This window comes from Podarcis liolepis, assembly GCF_965112155.1.
Source record: "Podarcis liolepis genome assembly, chromosome: 3".
In the NCBI taxonomy this organism is placed as follows: domain Eukaryota; kingdom Metazoa; phylum Chordata; class Lepidosauria; order Squamata; family Lacertidae; genus Podarcis; species Podarcis liolepis.
In genome coordinates, this window is record NC_139557.1 from 100,968,543 (window position 1) to 100,992,485 (window position 23,943).

General features: G+C 43.0%; 1 protein-coding gene across 5 annotated transcripts in view; it reads left to right on the forward strand.

Moving 5' to 3' along the window:
- MTA3 (metastasis associated 1 family member 3) overlaps window positions 1-23,943 on the forward strand; it is a 121,206-nt gene that overhangs the window by 8,711 nt on the left and 88,552 nt on the right. For all 5 annotated transcript variants that reach the window (XM_083494385.1, XM_083494386.1, XM_083494387.1 and 2 more), the window contains exons 2-4: window positions 1,267-1,334; window positions 4,247-4,340; window positions 19,145-19,271. In XM_083494385.1, the coding sequence (XP_083350511.1) occupies window positions 1,267-1,334; window positions 4,247-4,340; window positions 19,145-19,271 (289 nt within the window). The remainder of the gene's footprint in view (window positions 1-1,266; window positions 1,335-4,246; window positions 4,341-19,144; window positions 19,272-23,943) is intronic.

Consider the following 23,943-nt stretch of genomic DNA (forward strand, 5'->3'; position numbering starts at 1 on the left):
TCTGCATGCAAAGCAGATGCTCTACCACTGAGCTATGGTCCTTCCCTCTAAACCTGGCCATGCCTCATGCTGGGATATTACGGGACAGATGCTGCAGTGAGATAAAGGCTTTGGTTGGGATCAACACAGTTCCTTGTTCTGGAGCTCTACAGAATTCTCTCAGTTGGTAGAACACGAGGCTCTTAATCTCAGGGTTATGGGTTTGAGCCCCACCTTGGGCAAAAGATTCCTGCATTGCAGGGCGTTGGACTAGATGACCCTTGTGGTCCCTTCAGGCTCTACAATTCTGTGATTTTAGACACAAGTGGAGTCTCATTTGACTTGGGATGGGTGAATGCAGGCTGTGCAAGAAGCAGAAGAATATTGGTATATGGATGCATTGTGTTAATATTTCAGACAATAGTGCTGACTAAAAGAAGCTGTGTTATGGAATGATAGTATTGCGGAAATGTTAACTCTTTAAATGATGGTTTGTAATAAGCATTACACAGATTAATTGAGGATAAGGCTATCAGTGATTCCTTATCCTTATGGTTGTTTTCTATCTCCACTGCCAAGAGGCAACATACCTTTGAATGACAGCTGCTGGGAATCACAGGTGGGGAGAGGGCTGTTGCACTCAGGTCTTGATTACATTCTAGTTCGCAATCTCTCCCCCCCCCCCCCAAACAACAACAGAGCAAGCAAGAGAGAGAGAACATGAGAATGAACCATGAGACTGTTGTTTTTGCTTCCACAGACCAGCATGGCTGCTATCCTTCTAGTAATAGGTTCATGCTGCCTTAACTTTAATTTTTTGGGTTGCTAACTTTCTGGGGTGGGCTGGTTAGGAAAAGGGTCCCATCTGGTGGAAAGTTTTATACATCATCTTAACTTTGTAGCTGTGATTCACGAATGGTTTTCTAGCACCAGATTAATTCATTTCAATTGCACAAAAGAAATTCTTCTAGTACTGGTGTTGTATGTGAATCTCCCACTGTGTAAAATATAAGCCATTGTATAAATCTTTGCAGGGCTGAATCGTTAGTGAGGTTCCACTTGGTTCATCCTAGGAGAGGCAGAAGAGAATTTATTCACGAGCTATAAGCATCTAAAACATAATAAGCTCACATATTTTGTTAGCCTTGATTTAAGGCTCTGTGAACATAGAAATAACGGCAATGTATGCTTGGATTTTAAGCATGAAGCTCTTGGGTTTATTTTTCAGATTTATTCTCATACTGTTTTCTGCAGAACTTTAAATATATTTTCGCCTTTTCATTACAGATTATGTTTATTTTGAAAACTCTTCAAGCAATCCATATCTGATCAGGCGAATAGAAGAACTTAATAAGGTACATGAATATGTAATCTTTTGTGCCACTTGACAAAGAGTTGAAGCCCTCCACAGTAGAACGCAGAGGTGTAATTCTTTTATAAAATATGGAAGTTATTCTCTCGCCCCCCCAACTCTTGAGTGAAGTTTGTCAAGAAATGCTTTTCTTTCAGGGCTGCATTTTAGAAAATGAAATATACTTCAATCTGTGCCGCAGCTGAAAAAAAATAAGCCCATGCCACTTAATAGATCATTTGGCTTTGTTTAGATGAACTGTGATTTAGTACTTGTATTTCTCCTCTCCTGGCTGCTGGAATCCTATGGGGGGCAGGATGCAACCTGCTGGAGACAATCTGGAGGTGTGTAGAGAGTATAGCACGCAATGGAAATCCATAGCTAGGTGATTATAGGGGGAGCCTGCAAAGGACAGATGTCAAGAGAACGAATGTCAGAGTGGAGCAGGACAAGGATTAGCTAAGCACACAGGTCACAGATAGAGCAGGTGACTGCCTTGCACCTAGTAACTGCCTGAGCTGAGCCTTGCATATTGATTGGCACATGCCCAGGGGTTTGAACCAAGCCACTTTTGCTTTGGTGAGGAGTGACTCTTTGATGGGGTTGCAGTCTGACTTGGAGCCCAGCAAACATTAGGAACCAAGGAAGCTACCTAATAATAATAATAACAAAAACAACAATAGTTGTAGTAATTTATATGCCGTCCATCTGACTAGGTTTCCCCTAGCACTCTGGGTGGCTTCCACAAATCAAACACATTAAGCACAGTAAAAACATCAAACATTTAAAAACTTCCTTATTCAGGGCTACCTTCAGATGTCTTCTAAAAGTCAGACTGTTGCTTTATTTCCTTGACAACTGACTCATACCGAGTTGACATGCACTGGAATGTGCATCTTACTGTAGATGCTGTTTATCCGTGCTGCATTGCTTTTGATGGGATGCACATTCTGAAATTTAGTACCGTCTCCTCTTACTGGTAGCGACCAGGGTGGATTTGATATACCGTATTTTTCGTCCCTCCCTTTATTTCCCCCCCAAAACCAGGTCGGGGAATCCAAACCAGGTCGGGGAACAGCGGGATGGCGGTGCTGCGCCTCCCCGCTGTCCCCCGAGCTTGTGGGGCTGGCGCTGGGGAGAAGCGCGCTTCTCCCCAGCGCCAGCCTCCAAACCAGGCTGCTATCTGTAGCCTAGGGAGCCTTGCGGGAACTCCCGCAGGGCTCCCCAGGCTGCGGATGTGTTCCCGAAGCGCCGGGCGCTCTGCTTTCAGTGCGCCCCGCACTCTGGGAAGCAGGCTGCTACCTGCAGCCTAGGGAGCCTTGCAGGAACTCCCGCAGGGCTCCCCAGGCTGCGGATGTGTTCCCGAAGCGCCGGGCGCTCTGCTTTCAGCGCGCCCCGCGCTCCGGGAAGCAGGCTGCTATCCACAGCCTAGGGAGCCCTGCGGGATCTCCCGTGGGCTCCCCAGGCTTGCTGATAGCTTCCTGAAGCCTGGAGAGCGAGAGGGGTTGGTGCACACCGACCCCTCTCGCTCTCCAAGCTTCAGCGAAAGCCTGCATTCGCCCCATAGGACTCACAGATTTCCCCTTCATTTTTGGAGGGGAAAAAGTGCGTCCTATAGGGTGAAAAATACGGTAAATAAAATCGATTTAAATCAAGATTTAAATCACTAGTCAGTAAGACTTGATTTAAATCATTCTTTTTTAGTTGTTGCTGGTATAATCTTAATATTTACAACCAAAGGAAGGTTTCATTTTTGGAATAAATAATAAATTTTTGGAGTAGTTTTTACAGTTATATAAAAAAATTACTGATTTGGTTATACCATTAGAAATACAGAGACAGATAATTATGAAATTATTGTGAGGCTTAATAAGTTAACTGTTTATATTTGGACAACTTTTCTGCTGTACTTTATTGGAAGGAGAAAAATAATCATTTCCTTAATAACAATTTAAACAATTTATTTAACTAAATCAATAACATTCTAGCATATGTATCCATGTTTGTTAACCGATGTGGTTAAACGTTGTTGTTGTTTTAAGAAAACTTAGACTGAGTTTTAGCACACATGAAAAACTTAAAACAAATCCTTATTTCCTGATGAATATCTTTTGGACTATAATGTAACTTAAATAGAAAACTGTCTTTAAATTTTTTTTCCCTCACAAAAGCACTTTATTTTAAAAAACCGATTTAAATAAAAAAAAAATCTGAGTTTTTAATTTTTTTAAAAAAAATCATTGATTTTTCTTCACCCTTGTAGCGACTCTCCAGGGTTTCAGGCAGGGGTCTCTTCTAACCCAAAGGTGGAAAAAGTGCCTCACTGTTGATTCCCCAAATGGAGCAGCCAGCTTGGACGAGCAGTAGCATGGCATCTCCTTCCCACACTGGCTCTTTCCGCTCCCCAGTCAGAGAATGCAGCAATGTGGGAGGCAGGGAAACGTTCAGCTCTTCAGATGTTGTGGGATTACAACTCCCCTTATTCTTAGCCAGAATGGCCAGTGGTCAGGGATGATGGGAGTTGTAGGCTTAACAGCATCTAGAGCAGCGGTTCTCAACCTGTGGGTCCCCAGATGTTGTTGGACTACAACTCCCATCATCCCTGAGCTCTGGCCTTGCTAGCTAGGGGTGATGGGAGTTGTAGTTCAACAACATCTGGGGACCCACAGGTTGAGAAAGGCTGATCTAGAGGGTGCCAGGATTCCTATTCCAGGATTAAGGGATGGGAATGGTTGGCCTGATAATCTGCCACATGCTCAACCATAAAAAAAGATGGAGATAAACTTTGGCCGGGGGACAGACGTGGAGGTTTATTAAAAAAAAATTCCCATAGCTTTCCCATAGCCAAGTTTTGCTGGCCATGTGTTCCACAATTGTGATACATTGATTTATTAATGGGTTGTGTTGTTTTTGCAGACCGCCAATGGCAACGTCGAAGCAAAAGTGGTGTGCTTTTACAGACGCCGTGACATCTCGAATAGCCTCATCATGCTTGCAGACAAGCATGCAAGTAAGTAGATTGTTTCCTTCAGAAACAAACTGCATGGATTCTGCATTTTTCCGTGTTCGTGTACAGGAATGTGCATCTTCATGTAGATGCAGTTTATCCACAGTCTGTTGCACACCCGCCTGCATTCCCGCACAGCTTCACTCACACCCCTAGGGTGGAATTCAGCTTTCACCCTTTGCTTTGTTGCTTCTGGAAAGAAGGCTGCTGATAGCGATTTCTGCCAATACTCCTATACTCCGCAGCCCTCAGCAAAATCTGCTCTGAAGTGTTGGGGGACCCTGTAGAATGGATTTCTTAGGATGAAATGCTGGTTGCTGAGAGCTGTGTAGGGTCAGAGAAAAATTCCCCCTTTTGTTAGTGAACTGCTATGCTGAATCGATAGCCCTTCCATTTGAAAAGTATTATTTCCTCCTTTTTATCGGTGAAATAGTTGACAGCTGAATATCTGTGTGCCTTTGCTCAGCAATATTGTATGTTTCTTTTGTATTTATCTACGCAGTGACATAATTCATGATTTGGTAAGCAGCCCTCGCCTGGAAGGTTAATACCTTTAGCCGTAGTTTCTTGTTGCCCGTGTGAACTCTGTTTTTGTATATGCCATTGAAGCGATTGTTTTCGCTCAGTTCTAATTGGTAACGATAGGAGCAAGATATTTAGCTGAGGCAGTTTAGAACTTGACACTCTGCCAAAAAATAAATAAAAAATAATTATATCTTGATATTCTGCCAAAGAGGGATAGCTTTAATGTAGTTTGCGGTTTCTTTATCTTTTGCAACAAGGCTTCATTATTTCATGCATAAATAATGCTAAGTTTTTGGAAATCATCATGGCAAAATGCCATATTGATTTCCGCCCTTTCCTTATTCTTCCTTTCTTATTCTTCCTTTTCCAATGCTTTGTAACACCCACCCAAGCATATCAAGCTATTTCCCAGTTTTTATATTATTTAGTTAGTTTATATTATATTTATATTTAATATAAATACTGTATTTTTCGCCCTATAGGATGCACTTTTCCCCCTCCAAAAATGATGGGGAAATCTGTGTGCGTCCTATGGGGCGAATGTAGGCTTTCGCTGAAGCTTGGAGAGCGAGAGGGGTCGGTGCGCACTGACCCCTCTCGCTCTCCAGGCTTCAGGAAGCTATCAGCAAGCCTGTGGAGCCCGCGGAAGTTCCCGCAGGGCTCCCTAGGCTGCGGATAGCAGCCTGCTTCCCGGAGCGCGGGGCGCGTTGAAGCCGCGGCTGGGGGGGGGGATAAATTTTTTTTTCTTTATCCCCCCCCCAAAAAAACTAGGTGTGTCCTATAGGCTGGTGCGTCCTATAGGGTGAAAAATATGGTATAATATAATATTTAGTTTATATTTCTTTATTTATATTATTTATTAAATTTCTATACCACCCTTCATCCAAGGCTGACAGGGTGGTTTACAATATTAAAAAGATAGAAATACATACCATAGTAACAAACACAAATAATACCCCCCCCCCCCCAGTTTAAAAGGCCATAGATTATTTAATGAGATCATGGGTGAAAAGACAGTTAACACAGTGTATTCATTGTAGAGTAGAGACCAACAGACTTCCATCTTGTAGGATCCATTTAGTTTTTTATTACAACCTTTAGATCTTCCAACTTGACCTGGTGCAAAAGGAATACGCTTGGAATTCTGAGCCAAGGAGCCAATCAAAAGAATTGAATGGAGTTCACTGGTCTTGCACATAAATATCCTTTCTTGGTTCACCCCAGATTGCTTCATTTTGGCAGTATAATTTAGAGCAAGAGCTTAGTTATTTTGTTGCTATTACTAAACAACTGAGAGTAAGAAATAATATCAGATCTGCCAGCAGATATTTTGCCCATCCCTTGTATAGAGACCTAACACAGATTGTTCTTTCTATGGTTATAGATTATTTTGATGCTGCCTTTCGGCCAAAAAGGCTTCAAACATGGCTCACAAAGGTTTTTGTTTAAAGTGCAATTTACAGCAATTTAATACAACAAAATCCAAGCTTTAAGCAACAACTAAAAGCCCAATGGATACATGTACCGGCCCCAAACCAAATGAATCAAGGGGTGGGATTGTTAGAATTCCTGCTGCATGGTTGCAGTCAATGGGATTGTTGTCTATCACATGACGGTGTATGTTTTGACTCCACAAAGTGGGAAGTAACAGAGACAGGATGTTTGTGTTACTGTGTTCCGTGAAGTGGGACTATTGTCTTTTATTCATTTTCTCTTTGCTGTCTGATGCTAGAGAGAGAAGGAACTATGTTGCAGTGCTCCGTGTGTGTTTATATGTAAATAAAGTAGATTAGCCAAAATGCTGAGTTGCTGAGGTCTGTTACGCAAGCTGATAAGACTCTGCGGATCCCTAATCCCTAAGTGTGCCTCCAGATGTTTTGGGACTACAATTCCCATCATCCCTGACCACTGGTCCTGTTAGCTAGGGATCATGGGAGTTGTAGTCCCAAAACATCTGGAGGGCCGAGTTTGCCTATGCCTGGCCTAGGCAGTGCGACTACAGGCACACAGGATAGCAGGGATGCCAAAGCACCACATGTCAAAAGACACCTGGATGAGAGAGACTATATACAGGTGTTAGATTGTTGCTATTGTTAAACAACTGGAAATCAGATCTACTGCTGATCTACTTCAAATAACCCAGAGAGCTACCACTAGAGTCTGATCTACCTTCAGCTCATCTTAGTGTAAAGCAGACAAGTCTCTTAAAAATAGGGGTATTCACATCATGCATTCAACAAGTGTACAGTAGCACCTTGGCTTACGTTACACTTGGGCAATGTAAACTTCAGGTTGCGAAAGTGGCAAACCTGGAAGTGTTTTGCCGCGCGCACATGCGCAGAAGCGGTCTACCGCTTCTCCGGTTGCGCAAACCTCAGGATCCAGCCGGACCTCCGGAACGGATCCTGTTCGCAACCGGAGGTACCACTGTGTAATCTTTGTACACAACATATGAGCTGTACAAATCAGCAAGTGTACACTCTTCCACACAAACACTTGTACATTTGGATATTGTGTTCAGTGTAACATGTGAATAAGCCTATTGTTAAAGCAGAGTGGATGTCAGCCTGCTCAATGCTTTGGATTTGACTGCTGTCTCTGAGAAGGTTGGGAGACAACTGGAGAAGTAAACAAATAATGGAATGGAATGTCATAAGTTCCTTGTGATTCAGCCCCTGAGCTGCTTAAAAGTGTTGGACGTTTCGTTAAGCTCTGAATAACAAGGAATTAACATCACAGAGTACCTGAACACAAGACGAGGCTAAAATTCCATTGAGTTCAGCATCCTCTTTTTGACTTTGGCCATGGCCTTGCAGATGCCTCTAGGAAGCTAAAGAGCAGAGCATAAATGCAATAGCTCTTTGTCATAGTTATGTCCTATCATCTGTTATTCAGAGATAGAGTGGAGCGAAGCCTGCCTAGCAGTTTAATGTGAGCTTCTCTGAACTTCTTGAAACAAATAAGCAGAAGATTGAACAAACCAACCTTCTGTAGTGTTTCTTTAACGGTGGTCATCTAATAATTCTGCTTTATTTGGTTTTATTTTGAGGAAGACATGCTGTGCCTCTCCCACCCTGGGGGCCAGGACATAAAGGAACACTAATAATGAGTTCCTTTCCTTGACATAATAGCCATTTCTCCCTTTTGTGAATGACAGTGTATAATTAGTAGTTGACTCCTGTTCATGAGCGTCTCATTAACCAGATTAGTGTCAGCTCTTTAAGTACAGAGCAAAAGTTTTATATTGTCATAAGCACACAATAGGCTTATTTTAGTGAATGGCTTGTTAATATATTAATGAGATTTGGGAAAGCAAAGCTCTTGTAAAGGGGATTTTATTCTGCAGACCTCCACCCTGTGTAAATACATCTGTTTACCAGCTTTGTGTCATTTTGTACCTAGAGTTTTGCATGCTCCAGTAGAAGTGCTTTGTATTTATGTATCATGTCTTGCATTCAGAGTTATAAGGCATGGGAGAACTCTTAGTATCTTCCTACAAAATGCATACAGGAAACTAGGGATATTACAGGTAAGTCAGTGCCTTTCAGCTGAATTCATCTCATGGGGTTGGAGATCCTGTGTTCCTCCAGAGGTCCTGTCAGTCCAGCTAGAATCCCTGATGGTCAGGGGTGATGAGAACTGTAATCTATCAGTTACAGATAGGTAGCCGTGTTGGTCTGCCATAGTCAAAATAAAAAAGTTCCTTCCAGTAGCACCTTAAAGACCAACTAAGTTAGTTCTTGGTATGAGCTTTCGTGTGCATGCACACTTCTTCAGATACACTGAAACAGAAGTTGCCAGATCCTTCTATATAGTGAGAAGAGTCGTCAACAGGCTCATCTCAGCTATCTGCCAATCACCCATTCCCACCACCCTTCTGAGTAATACTCCTCCCCACCTTCTCACTATATAGAAGGATCTGGCAACTTCTGTTTCAGTGTATCTGAAGAAGTGTGCATGCACACGAAAGCTCATACCAAGAACTAACTTAGTTGGTCTTTAAGGTGCTACTGGAAGGAACTTTTTTATGTAATCTATCAGTGTCTCATGCATGTTGCCCTCAGCTCCTTGGAGGAAGGGAATGACACTAATAAGGTAGATAAAGAGATTGAAAGCCAACCAACTTGGGAATCCTTTAATATTTTGTTGGCATTCTGTGTGTCTTAGGAGTTCACCTTTGGGGGTGAAGTCAAACTGTTAGAGAGGTACGGCACCTGCTGTAGCTGTAGAGACTGATACAGGAGAGACCTGTTGTGTTGCAGCTGAGGCAGACAAAGGCGTCTAGTTGTGCTGCTACAGATGCACCATTGTGTGTCTTCTCTATTCTTCCTAGCAGCCATTCTTCCTATGAAGAATGGATCTTCCTATGGATACATGACCTGACCCTGTCTCTAGGCACTCAGGTGGTCCGCAAGTGATTCCCACATGGCGAGGTTAATGTTGCCAGCCTTCATGTCTTATTTGCATGTCTCATTCTTTGTAGCAAAGAGTTGGTCTGCCGATGGGCCTGGTGCCTGAAGCCCGCTCCCCATAGAGCACGTCCTTGGGGATTTCCATTTCCATAACATTGAGCCAACTTTCTGGAGGAGGAAAGAGGACAATCTTAAAAATAAACTCATACCAGTCATATCTTGCTCGCAAGAGAGGCACATAGTTGAGTGTGTCACTTCAAGCACTTTGTATCATCAGGCCACATCAGCTGAAATTGATCCCACTAATAGTGTTGGACACCTCATTAGAAGCTGCTGTAACTATCCCATCAATATGGTGCTGAAGGAGAGTTACTTCATCCTCAAAGAGTTGTGGAAACATGTCACAATGGGCCTCTAAGGGGTGTAGCAAAGTGTTCTCCAAGCGCAACAGCCCTGATTTTTATGTGAAAATCAAGAGACCATGTAGCTGCTTCCCACCAAATATCTTCAGTCCCTGGTAGAACTGAATAGAGGGAATGAGGTTCAGGGAATCACGTGTGGCATGGCTGCATCCAGGATACAGTTTCTTGCTGCATAGAGTGTTGCATAGGACCAGGTACAATATGTAGTTGGCTGGTTTTGGCTTTTCTCCCTCTGATAGATACCACTGGCTCCCAGCAATGATAACTGTAGCTGGGAGGAGGAGAACTATTGATCTGGAGAAGGTCTAGGAATGATGGGCACCTGCTTGGTGGCCTCCTTGGCTCCTTGGTGGATTAGATACATAATTGTTTCATTGTTTTATGGTGAACAGGAGGGGACAGAAGTTGGTAAGTGGGGAGTCGCTGTAGAGCTAATTAACAGTGGATGAGAGCTGAAAGCTGGGAGGCGGGTGCAGGTTCAAGCATGCCACAGTAATGAAGTTCAGGTTTATAGGCTGCAGATAATGCCCAGTCCGTGGCTGACCTTACCTAGGCAATTTAGATACAATTCTCACAGGAAGCTAATGAGGTCATGAAGAAGTAAGGGAAGGTGGCAGCATTTTAAGAACACACAGGCGTTTTGTGCTTGCTGAATGGTTGAAGTTTTCAACCTAATGGAATTCAGCTGCTTTTGAAGCTGAAAATTAGAAATTTGCCTCTGTTTAACTGGGAGGAATGGCTAAGATTCCGCCAGCTGAACTAGGTGAGGATAGCCGATGGATTTCAAACTCCTGGTGAGTTGGAGACTTCCCCTGCATGTGAAGAAAGACTCTGATGGATTGCACAAACAAGACCAATAGTGGGTCCAACAGTCAAGAAGGTGGTTTCTGCATGTCCTATAGAGGGGCAGATGGGGTTCATCAACCTGGGACGATAGCCTATTAAGGAGAAGAAAAATTTGATCCTAAACCTTCACTGCTTTGTGGGATATCTTTGGGAGAAGAAAAGGCTAAGGTGTGAACCCTAAGGACTTATACGCCGCCTCCTGGCAACTCCTGCAGCTAAGCTGGTGCCAGACATATTATTCTGCTTTCCTTTGGACGACATCAGTGAGGCCGAGATGGAGTCTTGTCTTCTGTGCAGCTGAGGACCTCCATACACGCTGCTCAAGCTTGTGCCTGGGGAGGTCACTTCAGTGCTGCTAACGCAGTGGCTTGACTCCACCCCCAGAGGTGCACTCCATTCTCTCTTGAGACAGACGGATGCCAACAATAGCACTGAAACGTTTTCAAAGATTTTTACAATAAAAGCCTCCCCACCCCCTGGCCACTCCCAAGTGTGTCACAGTTGTTGAGACATGTAGTTTTAAAGGTGGTATCCAACTAACATGGCCCATGAGCGCAAGGATTTACACTTGTGCCATGGAATGCCCACCCTCTCCTCTGCCCATACATATCTCTTTTAAAAAGGGGGAGAGACAAAATATGATTGTGCAAAGGAAAAATGCTAAGAGGGGATAATTTGCCTTCTATCCAGTCTGCATAAGCTTCTAAGAAATTCTACCGAATAATTTTGAAATGTACTGTTTTCATTATCACTTATGTACTTCCATCTAAGTCTCATGACAAAGACAAGCATATGCTTCCAAGTATGAAGGCTCTATAAACTGTGGTGGAAATGGTTGTAATACATATTCACAGAAAACTGGGATGCTTTAAGGGAAGGGAACATTCTTTGAATGCAAAGGGTTGTCGTTTTAATACCTAGCATCTCCAGGTAGGTCTGGCAAGGGGGAAAAAAAACACTGTCTGAAACCTCAGAGTATTATTTTTGATTTGTTGATTTAAGCTACTTAGCAGACTTAAGCAATTTTAAGCTTGACTTAACTCCCAAGGTGTTCAGTAATTCAGGTTGATCCAGCTTAGTATTTTTCTTCGGTTTCTCATAAAAGCAAATGCAGCCTGCTATCAATCCACCCCAGAGAATGTCTGAACAGAGTAGGCTATATGTTTCCCCCCTGCATTTATACGCTTGTTTGGCAGTTAGGAAAAAAAGTAGAAAGTTTATGATAACATTCTAGCCGCATTCAAAGGCTTGTTAACCGTTTTCAGCATAAAAGAAAGCATATGCACAGCAGTTCCTTTTTCCTTTATCTTTACTGGCTGACTCTTCAGCTGGAACTTTCATCCCTTTATAGATTTCGTATTGGCTGTTGTGTTGGTATTGGAGAGCGAGGGCTGAGTCAGATGTTCTTGCCAGGCAGAAGTATCTGGTCCAGATGGGTTGGCGATCCAGACTGCTCTCCCAGACAATGCCCAGGCAAAGTCTGTGCAACAAAAAGTTTTGTGGCACTTTGAGGGACTGCCCTGAATTTCATGAGTGTGTGTGTGTGTGTGTGTGTGTGTGTGTGTAGTAAATAGATTAGAGCATGGGTAGGCAAACTAAGGCCCAATCGCCTTCTAAATCTGGCCCGCAGACGGTCCAGGAATCAACATGTTTTACATGAGTAGAATGTGTCCTTTTATTTAAAATGCATCTCTGGGTTATTTGTGGGGCATAGGAATTCGTTCATCCCCCCCCCCCAAAAAATAGTCTGGCCCCCCATAAGGTCTGAGGGACAGTGGACCGGCCCCCTGCTGAAAAAGTTTGCTGACCACTGGATTAGAGGCGGTGATAAAAGTTCAGAGGCGGTGATAAAATTGCATAGTTGCCAGTGGTAATTCACAGAACAGCTGTTTGATAATACAGGCATCCTGGCATCGGTATGGCAATTCATACATGTAGTTAAACCCCCACCCGTCCAAAAACCTTTGTTCCAATTGTCTACGATTAATAGCATTAAACCTCGTAATGAATTGTAATATATTGGTGTAGCGTTGTTTTCCTTCTGAAGTTAAACAGAGGAGCTTTGAAAGGAAAGCCGCTTTAAGGGCAATTATAAAATATCCCGGGTGCTGAAATTTAAAGTGCATTTGAAGCACCTGGCACCCCACAAAGCATCATGGGAACTGTAGTTTGCAAAGGGTGCTGGGAATAGCAACCCTCTGAGGGGTAAGCTATAGTCCCCAGGATTCTTTGAGGGGGGAGCTGTGTATTTTAAAGGTGCTTAAAATATATGTGTGGATTGGACCAATTTTATCATACAAGTAGTGTCTAAAACAAAATGTTTGCAATGTATCCTTATCTCCTAGAAGCAGGGTTCCTGCCAGTCAGAAATGCTGTCATCTAGGATACTATAATCTATAGGTATTCAACCCGGTGTTCTGCTCCCCACTCCCACCCTCCGTTCCCATTTTCTTTTTCCAATTGATACTCAATATTCCACCGCTACTGAGCATTTCTCACTTTTCATTGGGCTTCTTTTTGGGAAAGGGGGTGGGGTTGTTACCGCTTTAGATATTTTACAATATATTTTTTTGCTACTTCTGCCAATGTCAAGAGTTTCCCCAACCATAGCAGTTCCTCTCCTTCAGTGACCTTATTTCGGCACCATTTCTGTTGGCACTCGTCACCTGAGTTTTGCATTAGAGGGAGCTGCTTTCTTGGTTTTTTATTATTAGTTTTACTTTGTCTTTTATTGTTTATACCACCCTGATTATATTTATGTTGCTGGTAGAAGCATTTTAAAACTGCAGGAGCCGTGCCATTCCTTGGCATCTCAGTATTCCTCCCTTCTCACTCCCATTCTATGGCTGCTGCTGTTGTGCAACCTAGCTTCTCGTTTGCTCCCCTGCTACACCCTGACTCATGCAAATCTGGTATTGTGACGAGGCACGGCACATCCTCTAGTTTTCTAGATGTATGGTCTACACCTAATTAGTTGCAGCATTACTGCAACCTTTCTCCTCTTCAGCAGTTACTCCTGCTGTATTTTTTATGGCGCTTGGCAGGTTCTCGCTGTATCTCTTTGTAGAAATTGCCACTTTCCCACTAACAGCCACACAGAAAAATTCGAAGCCTCTCCCAGTTGTAATTTGTAAGGAATCTTGTATATGCTCCACTGCCAGGAGTTGATGTATATATTGAGGGATACAGTGGATGCTCTGTGCGGGATGCATGTTCGCAGCCCGCAGCATTCGCAACCTGCGCATGCGCAAAGCGCGATCTAGCACTTCTGCGCATGAGTGACCCCCGAAACCCGGAAGTAACCCATTCCAGTACTTCTGGGTTTTGCCGGTCCGTAACCCCAAAAAACCGCAACCGGAAGTATGACTGTACTAGAAAATTAATAACTTTGGCATAGTTCAGTATTGAACTCTGATAACTGATTTGTTAAACGGTGAGATGGCTGTCTCATAATGCTTGTGTGATTTATTGTTTCTTTATCTTCCTGTGATCCTGCATGTAACTTGCAGAATACGATTGTGTATTTCTGTTTTCTTTTTTTTTAAAAGAAAGTATACGTTCAACTTGACTTTCAGCTTGCTGCTTTTGAGTTCCTGTTCTTTAAGGTTCCCCTTTTCTTCTGTTTACCAGTTGGAAATGTATCAAATGTAAAAGAGAAAGCAAGGTGGCTTGATTTTAAATAACTTTGATCTATATATCTGATTAAAACAAACAAGCACAAGCCGTTGATTAAAATCAGAAAGCGAAGCAGAAATCCTTGATTAAAATTGTTGTCTGTTTGCCAGGGTGTTAAGATTGTGACTTCGAGTTTCATGGTGAGTTACAAAAGCAGGAAGCCTCTTAATTAACCAGAGTTTCGCATTATGATCAAACTGGGAAGCCATGGTTACCAGAGATGGAACCAGACAAGGTATTAAGATGTAATTTGAAGTTGTCTTAATACTGGCTTGTTCTATCAGGTAATTGTGTGAAAGGGCGGTGCTATCCCACACCTTCTGATGGTGGCATTTCTGTTGTTTACTGGGGCAGGGGCAGAGCGAATCTGCAGTGTGCCCACATAGGCCTGACCTGGTCATCGCCTTGTCGCAGTGAGTAGGTGAGACCCAGTAAAAGCTACTTGACAGTGGAACAGACTCCCTATGGAGGTGGTGGTGGACTCTCCTTGGAGATTTTTAAGCAGAGGTTGGATGGCCACCTGTCATGGAAGCTTTAATTGAGATTTCTGCATCGCAAGGGGGTTGAACTTAGATGATCCTCAGGATTCCTTCCAACCCTGTGAATCCTGTGATTCTACGCTGTTGCTCCTGAAGGTGCACTCATACAAAGAGATGCAGATGCCCTGACTATTCCTGCAGGAAACAGTGGTTAGTAATAAGCAATCTGATTAACTTGCAGCTCGCACAAATGGTGAAGCAAAGGGACTCATCGTGAACAAAAAGCTTTTGCATGTTTTGGCTTAGAATTTAAGAAGATATAGTCACCTGTTTGGGGTTTTTATGTATAAACGGGCTTCTAAAAAGTTGTTGACATGTTCATGGATGACAGGTTTATCAATGGAATAAGCTAGGATAGTTTGGAGCTATGTACATCAAGGGGATGTGTGTGAATGGCCTCTGGTCCCTAACAATTCTGAGACTCACCTTAAAATGCCAGGTAGAATTGCCCCCTTCAAAATATAACTGATTTCCTTTATAATATGATAAATTTATTTATACCCCGCCCTCCCCAGCCAAGACCGGGCTCAGGGCGGCTAACACCAAATATGAAACAAATTGATTGAAATACAACTTAAAAACAAGATTTAAACACGACATTAAAATGCAGCCTCTTTTCAGCAGAAACTTTTTTTGTGTGTGAAAATGTCAAGTCTTTACCAAGGCTAACTATCCAGACTGGTCCTGGGCCAGAAAAGAGCCAGGGAAGTCCCCAAGTAGGAGTTCTGCCGCAGAAGGAAAAAGGAAAAAAGAAGAAAGAGGGGGAGGGGATCAAGTTAATTCCAGGCCCAAAGCCAGGCGGAACAACTCTGTCTTTACAGGCCCTGTGGAAAGAAATCAGATCCTGCAGGGCCCTGGTCTCATGAGAGAGAGCGTTCCACCAGGCCATAGCCAGTGTTGAAAAGGCCCTGGCTCTGGTTGAGGCTAATCTGACCTCCTTAGGGCCCGGGACCACTAGGGCGTTGCTAATTATGAACCTTAAGGTCCTCTGTGGGGCATGCCGGGAGAGGCGGACCTGTAGGTACGAGGGTCCTAGGCCATGATGCACAACTGTGGTCAGAACTAATTCTAGACTTCCACACGGACAGATTTCTGTGGCACTCATTCACTCAGCAGCATGAATTTAAATTCCCGGTGAATATCCATCTTGCTGCTTTCATTTTTTTTCATAGCTCCAGCTTTCTGTTCCTTGATGACAGCACACCGATTTTGGATTCCTAAAACGATTAAATATTTATCACATGCTGCTGCATTTTCCTGGTATGAATGTGAGGCAGATTCTTTGGCGGAGACTTTTCTTAAAGTCCTCCTCGCTGCCGGGAGGTGCCCTGCCACCCAGGCGCTGTGGGTGGATTTAATGTTTGTTCCTTTGTTTGAGCAAAAGGGGCGCAGCAAGTCTTTCATTCTTCATTAGAGTTTAATAGGCTGTCTAATTAAACGAGCGGGGAGACTAATGAAAAGAAAATCTAGGCGTCTTGTTAAATGTGAAATATAAAATAACCAAGGAATTTGTGATCTCGGGAAAAAGTGTGCTTGGGTTCACTTGAAAAGCCAGTAAATGAGCTAGGGAAACGGTTTTGAGCAATTATATAAATTTGTAAGGTATTTCTGAATTGGAACCATGGTTGGTTAGAAGCACTAGAAAGTAAAGGATAGTGTGTATTTAAAAGTCACTGCAAGGAATGAAAAACTTGAGGCAAAAGTGTGGGTTTTTGTGTGTGTGTGCGTGTGTAGACATCTGAAGGCAGCCCTATTTAGGGAAGTTTTTAATGTTTGAAATTTTATTCTGTTTTTAGTGTTCTGTTGGGAGCCACCCAGAGTGGCTGGGGAAACCCAGCTACATGGGTGGGGTATAAATAATAAAATTGTGTGTGTGTGTGTGTGTGTGTATGTATATGTGTGTGTGTGTATATATATATATATATATATATATATATAAATAAAAATAAAAGTTGGATTAAAAAGTGACCTTCCACACCCGAGAAGGTGTCTTACACTTACTGAGGGCCATGTTGCACCTTGTGCTACAACATTGCATGGGGAAAGTGGATCTAAATCCAAAGTTACTCCCCCATTTGTGCAGGAATTTATCAGTGCTCTTGTAGAGCCATGTGTCTGCTGTTTATTTTAGTAAGCGGTTTGTCAGTTCTTTTTGCACTTGCCTGTTTCTTAAGATACCGTGACCAGATTTTGCATGTTGGTTCCAGAGATCAAAGAGCAGGTTTTGTTCTTATGTTTGGATACAGCTGAATGCCATTTTGAATCAAGATGGCGGCATGAACCTGCATTGATTTTTTTGGTTTGTTGGAATTCCCAGGCAACATTGGGTATATGAGACGGCTGGTTTTTCTATAATACGACTGCGTTGAGTATTCTGATAGTAGAATCTGATTTGTTGAAGGGCAGGCTGTAAATATACAAACCAAATACAGTGATACCTCGGGTTAAGTACTTAATTCGTTCCGGAGGTCTCTTCTTAACCTGAAACTGTTCTTAACCTGAAGCACCACTTTAGCTAATGGGGCCTCCTGCTGCTGCTGCGCCGCCGGAGCACGATTTCTGTTCTCATCCTGAAGCAAAGTTCTTAACCTGAAGTAATATTTCTGGGTTAGCGGAGTCTGTAACCTGAAACGTATGTAACCTGAAGCGTCTGTAACCCGAGGTACCACTGTAAACATGTGAACTCTTCCAATAGTGCTTGCAGAATAACACAAGTGATAATTTAAGTTTTGCTCATGGTACTTTGATCGATCCCATCACATATAGTTCTAATGGTGTGAGTGAAAGTTCTGAATCTTGCCTGTCACTTACAAACTTTCTTTCTCTACTTCATGTATATGAAGCTATTATCCATTTAGGCCAGGGGTTGGCAAGGTATATCATGCCTGGGCCGGATCGGTCCTGTGTGATTTCCGGTGAGTGCTTAGACGCGATTCCTGGCACTGCGGAAGTGAGTCCCCACGCCATGCTATGCGGTTTAGTGCAGCGCGCAAGCGGGCAACTCATTTCGGGGGCGGCTTGTGGGCCGGTCAAACGACCTGTGGGCCCTAGGTTGGTGACACATTGCTGGGCCATCGTTCTAAGGATAGCCAACACGGTGCCTCTAGATGTTGTTAGATATTACCTCCCATCAGCTTCAGCCAGCATGGCCAGTAGTCCGGGATGGTGAGAATTGGAGTCCAGCAACAAGTTCCCTACCTCTGCCCCAACATATTAGTTTTCTATGTACAGCGGGGTTTTTTTGAATTAAGAAAAAAACCATTCACCTTTAGCTTGAAGGGACACAGCCCTGAAGCAGGTTAATCAACTTGGATGACAAGGTTGTAGGGTTAGTTGCTGCTTCTTCATTCTCGTCTTTACAGGATTTCTGTTTATTCATTGGTCACATTCAAATGATTATACTTTGGCAAAGTGTATCAGTTTGAAGATTCATTTAATATCCTGGTTTGTTCCTGGGCTATGATTAATTAGATGTTCCTTGGTTTAACTGAGGCTCACGCAAAGTGTGTAGAGCAAAGGGGCTCTCTGCTCAAGCAAATGGTTTGTGAGTATCTCAGTTTAATCAGCTGTAAAATGATTGTACAAACTGGCTCATAAACTTCTTTTCATGATGAGGAAGTAGGAGAAGCAGATCATGAGACTGAAATCATACTCTGGATCTTGGCAAAAGTGTCATTTTTTGGAATCAAGGGTGGTATTCAATGTAGGTACTACTCAAATTATATCTATTGAAGTTAATGGACCTGACTAATTAGATTTATTAATTTTAATTGATCTACTCCGAATTGGACTTAGTTGAATACCACGACATTCAATATTTGAACAGAGGCCCTAAGGGACCACAGGTAGGCTGTAGATAGGAAAACTGAACATGCTTAGAGTTTTAAATTTCATGCATAGTATGGTGGCAAATTTAAAACTGAGTGTATATGGTTACAGATTCAGAAAATGTACAGAAAAGGATAGGCTATTTTTATAATAATCAAGGTCACTGCCAAAGACAATTGCCGGTTATGTTTTAATGCAAGTAACTTGAGTAACTTGCCAGAAAGATGATATATATCTACCAAGGTATTGAAAACTACTTGCAGTAAATCTGTGTACATCAATATACTGGAAACCTGATTTTAATAGAAGACTGATCTTTCAGAGTGAGGTATAGATGAGGTCCTTCTTTTGCCGTCTTCAAGAAGCAAGGCATGCCTTTAAATTGATTATCTCTCCCCCCCCCCCCCAGCCCTGAAAAGTTACTTTCTATGCAGAGCACATTTGGTTGTTTCCATGTTGTTCTGCAGAAATGAAAGGAGCAAGGTGTATGGGTTGAAAAATCTGCCTGAAAGTGTGGAACTGAAGGTAACACCAGTCTTCCCTTTTCCTCCTTTGTGTAGAAGAAGTTGAAGAAGAATGTGAAATTCCCAAAGAAGTAGATTTGACTGATAAACAGAAACATCAACTGAAACACAGAGAGCTTTTTCTGTCTCGCCAATATGAGTCTCTTCCTGCAACACACATCAGGTAAGAAGCTGCTGGGGAAAGCAATTAGAGTCATGAACACTCTACCTCCTAGCCATAGCTCCTGCTGCTAACTCAGTGGGCAGAAATGAAAGGCTCTTGTCTCCATCGCTACATCTGCCCAGCAGGTTTTCAGCAGCTGTTTCCCTCGTTTCTTTCCCATCTCTATACAATTGTTGAATTGCATTTTGGGTTGCATTCAGTGTTTTCTTTTGCCAGTAGCTGAGTACAATAGCTCAGCAAAAACATTCCTAGAAAAATTAGTATGATTGCATGGAGGATTCTGATGAGCGATTTTAAAATATATTAATTGACTGGTAGGTATTGTTTTTTGCTGAACAGTGCATAAAAATGTTGGCTTTGGGCCTGATGCAGTATTCTGCTTTATGCATTTTTGTGGGTTTGTGTGCCCATGAGCTTTTCACAGTACCTTTGAACAGCAGCTCCTCTGTACTGTCGCGACTTCCAGAATGTTGAAAACAACCTTTTTATGTGGCTCGGGGGAGTGTGGTGTTTGGAAAACAAAGTTGGAAGTCCTGTTGTATGGGATGCCCAAGATTTTTTTTTTTTTAATTATGCCTAGTATTGGGACATTGAATGGCTAATTAAAAATTCTGTATCATTGATGCTTGGGGCTCTTTGGCTTATGGCATGGGGAGAAGCTGATTGAAAGAAAGCTTGCAGAAAGGCATTAATTGTTACTTGTAGTTCCTGGCATGGTATTAGGGAATTCTAGTTAGACAGATCCATTCTGGGTATGGCTGTGCCCATTGGATGTTGAGAGATTGTGATGCTATCCTAGCCTATCTAGGCTAATTGTGTATCTGAAGAAGTGTGCATGCACACGAACGCTTATACCCAGAACAAACTTAGTTGGTCTCTAAGGGACGTGGGTGGCGCTGTGGGTTAAACCTCAGAGCCTAGGACTTGCCGATCAGAAGATTGGCGGTTCAAATCCCCGCGACTGGGTGAGCTCCCGTTGCTCGGCCCCTGCTCCTGCCAACCTAGCAGTTCGAAAGCACATCAAAGTGCAAGTAGATGTGCCGCTCTGGCGGGAAGGTAAACGGCGTTTCCATGTGCAGCTCTGGTTCGCCAGAAGTGGCTTAGCCATGCTGGCCACATGACCCAGAAGCTGTACGCCGGCTCCCTCGGCCAGTTAAGCGAGATGAGCGCTGCAACCCCAGAGTCGGTCACGACTGGACCTAATGGTCAGGGGTCCCTTTACCTTTACTAAGGTGCTACTGGACAATTTTTTTATATATTTCGAGTGCGTCAGACCAACAGAGCCACCTACCTGAATCTAGGCTAATTGTGTGTGTGTGTGTAAAAAAGTTCCTTTGTGGTTTGGAATGGGACATGAGGTGAAGTCTTTATGAATTCTTCTTAGTACTGGTGTGGGCTCATGAAACTTTACTAAGAAAACAAATAAACAAATAGGTGGTCATTTATTAAGGATACACACACGTATATTTAATAGGAATACAAAACATTAGTTTTCATTGCCACTCGATTGGGGCTTGGAATATAGCAGCCTCTCTCTTTTTTCTTCCCCTGAGACTGAGAATAAAAATTAGTTCCCATTCCAAAATCCAATGCAATAAGTAAAGGGTGGGTGGGTGGAGTATTTTGCCACTTTAAAAGCATGCTCAGCCCCGGCTACTCTTCCCCAGGAGGATAACTGTACTTTCTCACTGTCTGTTTCAGCATCCTAAGTGGGAGAACCAGCTGCATCTGCCACCAGTAATTCTAGCTGATCCAACTGTGAATCCTATTGTGGCAGAAGCGCATGAGAGCTAAACTGACAGTGTGAATTCAATTAAATAGGAAAGGGGCGCTGTAACTTTTAAACAGAAAAAGATGAAAGATCCTGAAAGATGGAAACACTGAAAGGTGCCAAGTGGAAATCTTATTTATTTATCTGTTGCGTTTGAAGTGTAATTAGTTTTAGTTAGTTATTGCAGGGGCTTATCTATTATTAAGTGGATTTCTTACTGTGATTGCTTACTTTCCATGAGTTTTTAATTATATTGTACCCCACCCTGGGATTGGTTATGATAGGAGCGGAATAGGAATATTCTAAATAATAATTAAAAATAACCAGTTGTAGAGTTGGAAGGGACCATGAGGGTCATCTAGTGCAACGCCCCCTGCAAGACAGGAATCGTCTGCACAGTATGGAAGAGGAAGTTCTGCCAATATTTTTTGCACCCTAGCCTGGCGGAATATGTCGTAGCAAATGGCTGTGGAGAGGTTGCTTGCACTTACGTGAGCTTGCAAGCAATCAGAGTACACTGCAATTTAAAGGCCAGGCTAAGTGCTACTTTGTTCAGAGGAACTAGTAAGGAGGGAGAATAGAACCCTTTTCCACCTGCATTTGGCCATCTGAGATCTTTCTTTCTCTCTCTCTCTCTCTCTCTCTCTCTCTCTCTCTCTCTCTCACACACACACACACACACACACACACAGCACACCCTGATCTGGGAAATAGCTATAGATTTTAACTGGGAAAATAACATGGGGACAAATGACATGTTTGCATTATTTTATATATAACTGAAATATATTTCTATGCGTTTTGTAAAGTTTCATTTCCAATAATGTAGAAGTAAAAGCACACAAGATTCTTCTGGAGAAAGGTATAAGTTGCAGTCCATCCAGGACACGGGGTGTATTTTTCAGACAATATGCGTTATAGTGATTTGCAATGCTGCAGTTAAACACTACAGGGAGAAAATGCTGTACCACTTGGAAAGACATAGAAGTGAGAGTAAGCTTGCCAGTCATGAAATAAGGTCCTCCTATGGATCAGAAACTGATTGAGGAGCAGGAAGAAGAGAGTAAGAATAAGTGGACAGGGATGCAGAAAGTGGATTTCCGCAAGGATCACTGCTGGAACTGTGCTTTTTAAGTTGCTCATTAAGGATCTATAGTTAGGGGTAACAAGATGTGCTGATCGTACCAAATTGTTCAAGGCAGCTAAAACAAAAACGGATTGCAAGGAGCTCTAAAAGGATCTCTCCAAAGTAGGAGAGCGGGCAGTAAACTAGCCGATTCACTTTAAGCAAGTACCAAGTGATGCACATTGGGGCTTATAAATAACTAAATCCTAATATTACGTATATTCTCCTGGGGAGCCTGACCAGTCAGTGGCGATGACTAACCGGGAGTAATGCTGTGCTTGTGCTGAATAGATGAAGATGCTCAGCCAGTGTGTGGCAGCTGTGAAAAAGGCGAATTCTCTGTGTTAGGGATCATTAGGAAAGGAATTGAAAATAAAACTGCCCATTGTCATAAGATCAGTATAGAAATCGGTAATGAAGCCATACTTGAAATACTGTGCATGATTCTGCTTGCTTCCTCAAAAAGAATATTGTAGAGCTGGAAATTTTTAGAAAAGGGCAACTGAAATCACCCAGGGAACGGAGCAGCTCCCCAGTGACAAATGTCACAACATTTGGGACATTTTTTACAAAGAAGTAAAGTAAGGAGGTGGGACAAAGTAGAAGTCTATAAGTTTATGCGTGGTGTGGAGAAAGGGGGGTGGAGGGGAATACTAGAACCCAAAACCATCCAGTGAAGCTGAGTGTTGGACGTTTCAGAACAGAAAAAAATGAAGTACTTCTCCAAGCAGCACAGAGTTAAACTGTGGAACTCACCGTCACAAGATGTAGTGATGGTCACCAGAGGATTCGGCATCCATGGAAGATGAGGCCTTCAGTGGCTGTGTTCTGCTGCCGCTACCAGAGGGAGAATGTCTCCAAATATCAGTTCCTGGGAGTCAGAAGCGGAGAAAATGTTGTTACACCTCAGGTCTTGCTTGCAAACTTCCCATAAGCGCCTAGTTGGCCACTGTGAGAGCAGGATGTCGAACTGGGTGGGGCACTGGCCTGACCCAGCAGGACTCTTCTTACATTTGCATGCATCTTCTAATGTTAAAAAGGTAAAGGGACCCCTGAGCATTAGGTCCAGTCGTGACCGACTCTGGGGTTGCGGCACTCATCTCGCTTTATTGGTCAATGGAGCCGGTGTTTGTCCGCAGACAGCTCATGTGGCCAGCATGACTAAACCGCTTCTGGCGAAACCAGAGCAGCACACGGAAACGCCTTTTACCTTCCCGCTGGAGCGGTACCTATTTATCTACTTGCACTTTGACATGCTTTCGAACTGTTAGGTTGGTAGAAGCTGGGATCGGACAATGAGAGCTCACCCCGTTGCGGGGATTTGAACCGCCGACCTTCTGATCAGCAAGTCCTAGGCTCTGTGGTTTAACCCACAGCGCCTCCCGTGTCCCTCTTCTAATGTTAGGTTAAAATAAAAAAGTTTATATAAATCAGTTCAATTACCTTCGGTAGCTGTAGGGAAAGTTGTGGGCAACCTCTGTCCGTCATCTGCAGCTATTTATCGTTGGATCATAAATTCTGGAGTTTGGGAACAGGAGCACACATTGGGTGTGACCCTCTTGATCTCTCCTTGCTTTCTTGAAACCAGAACCTTAGCAACCGCCGGGAGTACAGAAGTTGGCTTTCCTTAGTCTAGTATTTGATTGATGTCTTTAATTTGTCCTCTTTTTTAAATCCAGGGCGTTAACAAGGAAGTTGAAATCCCTTTCATTTTAAGGCAGTATTATTGATTTAAAACATCAAAGTTCTCTTGCTTTCTCAGCCTAAAATGCCCA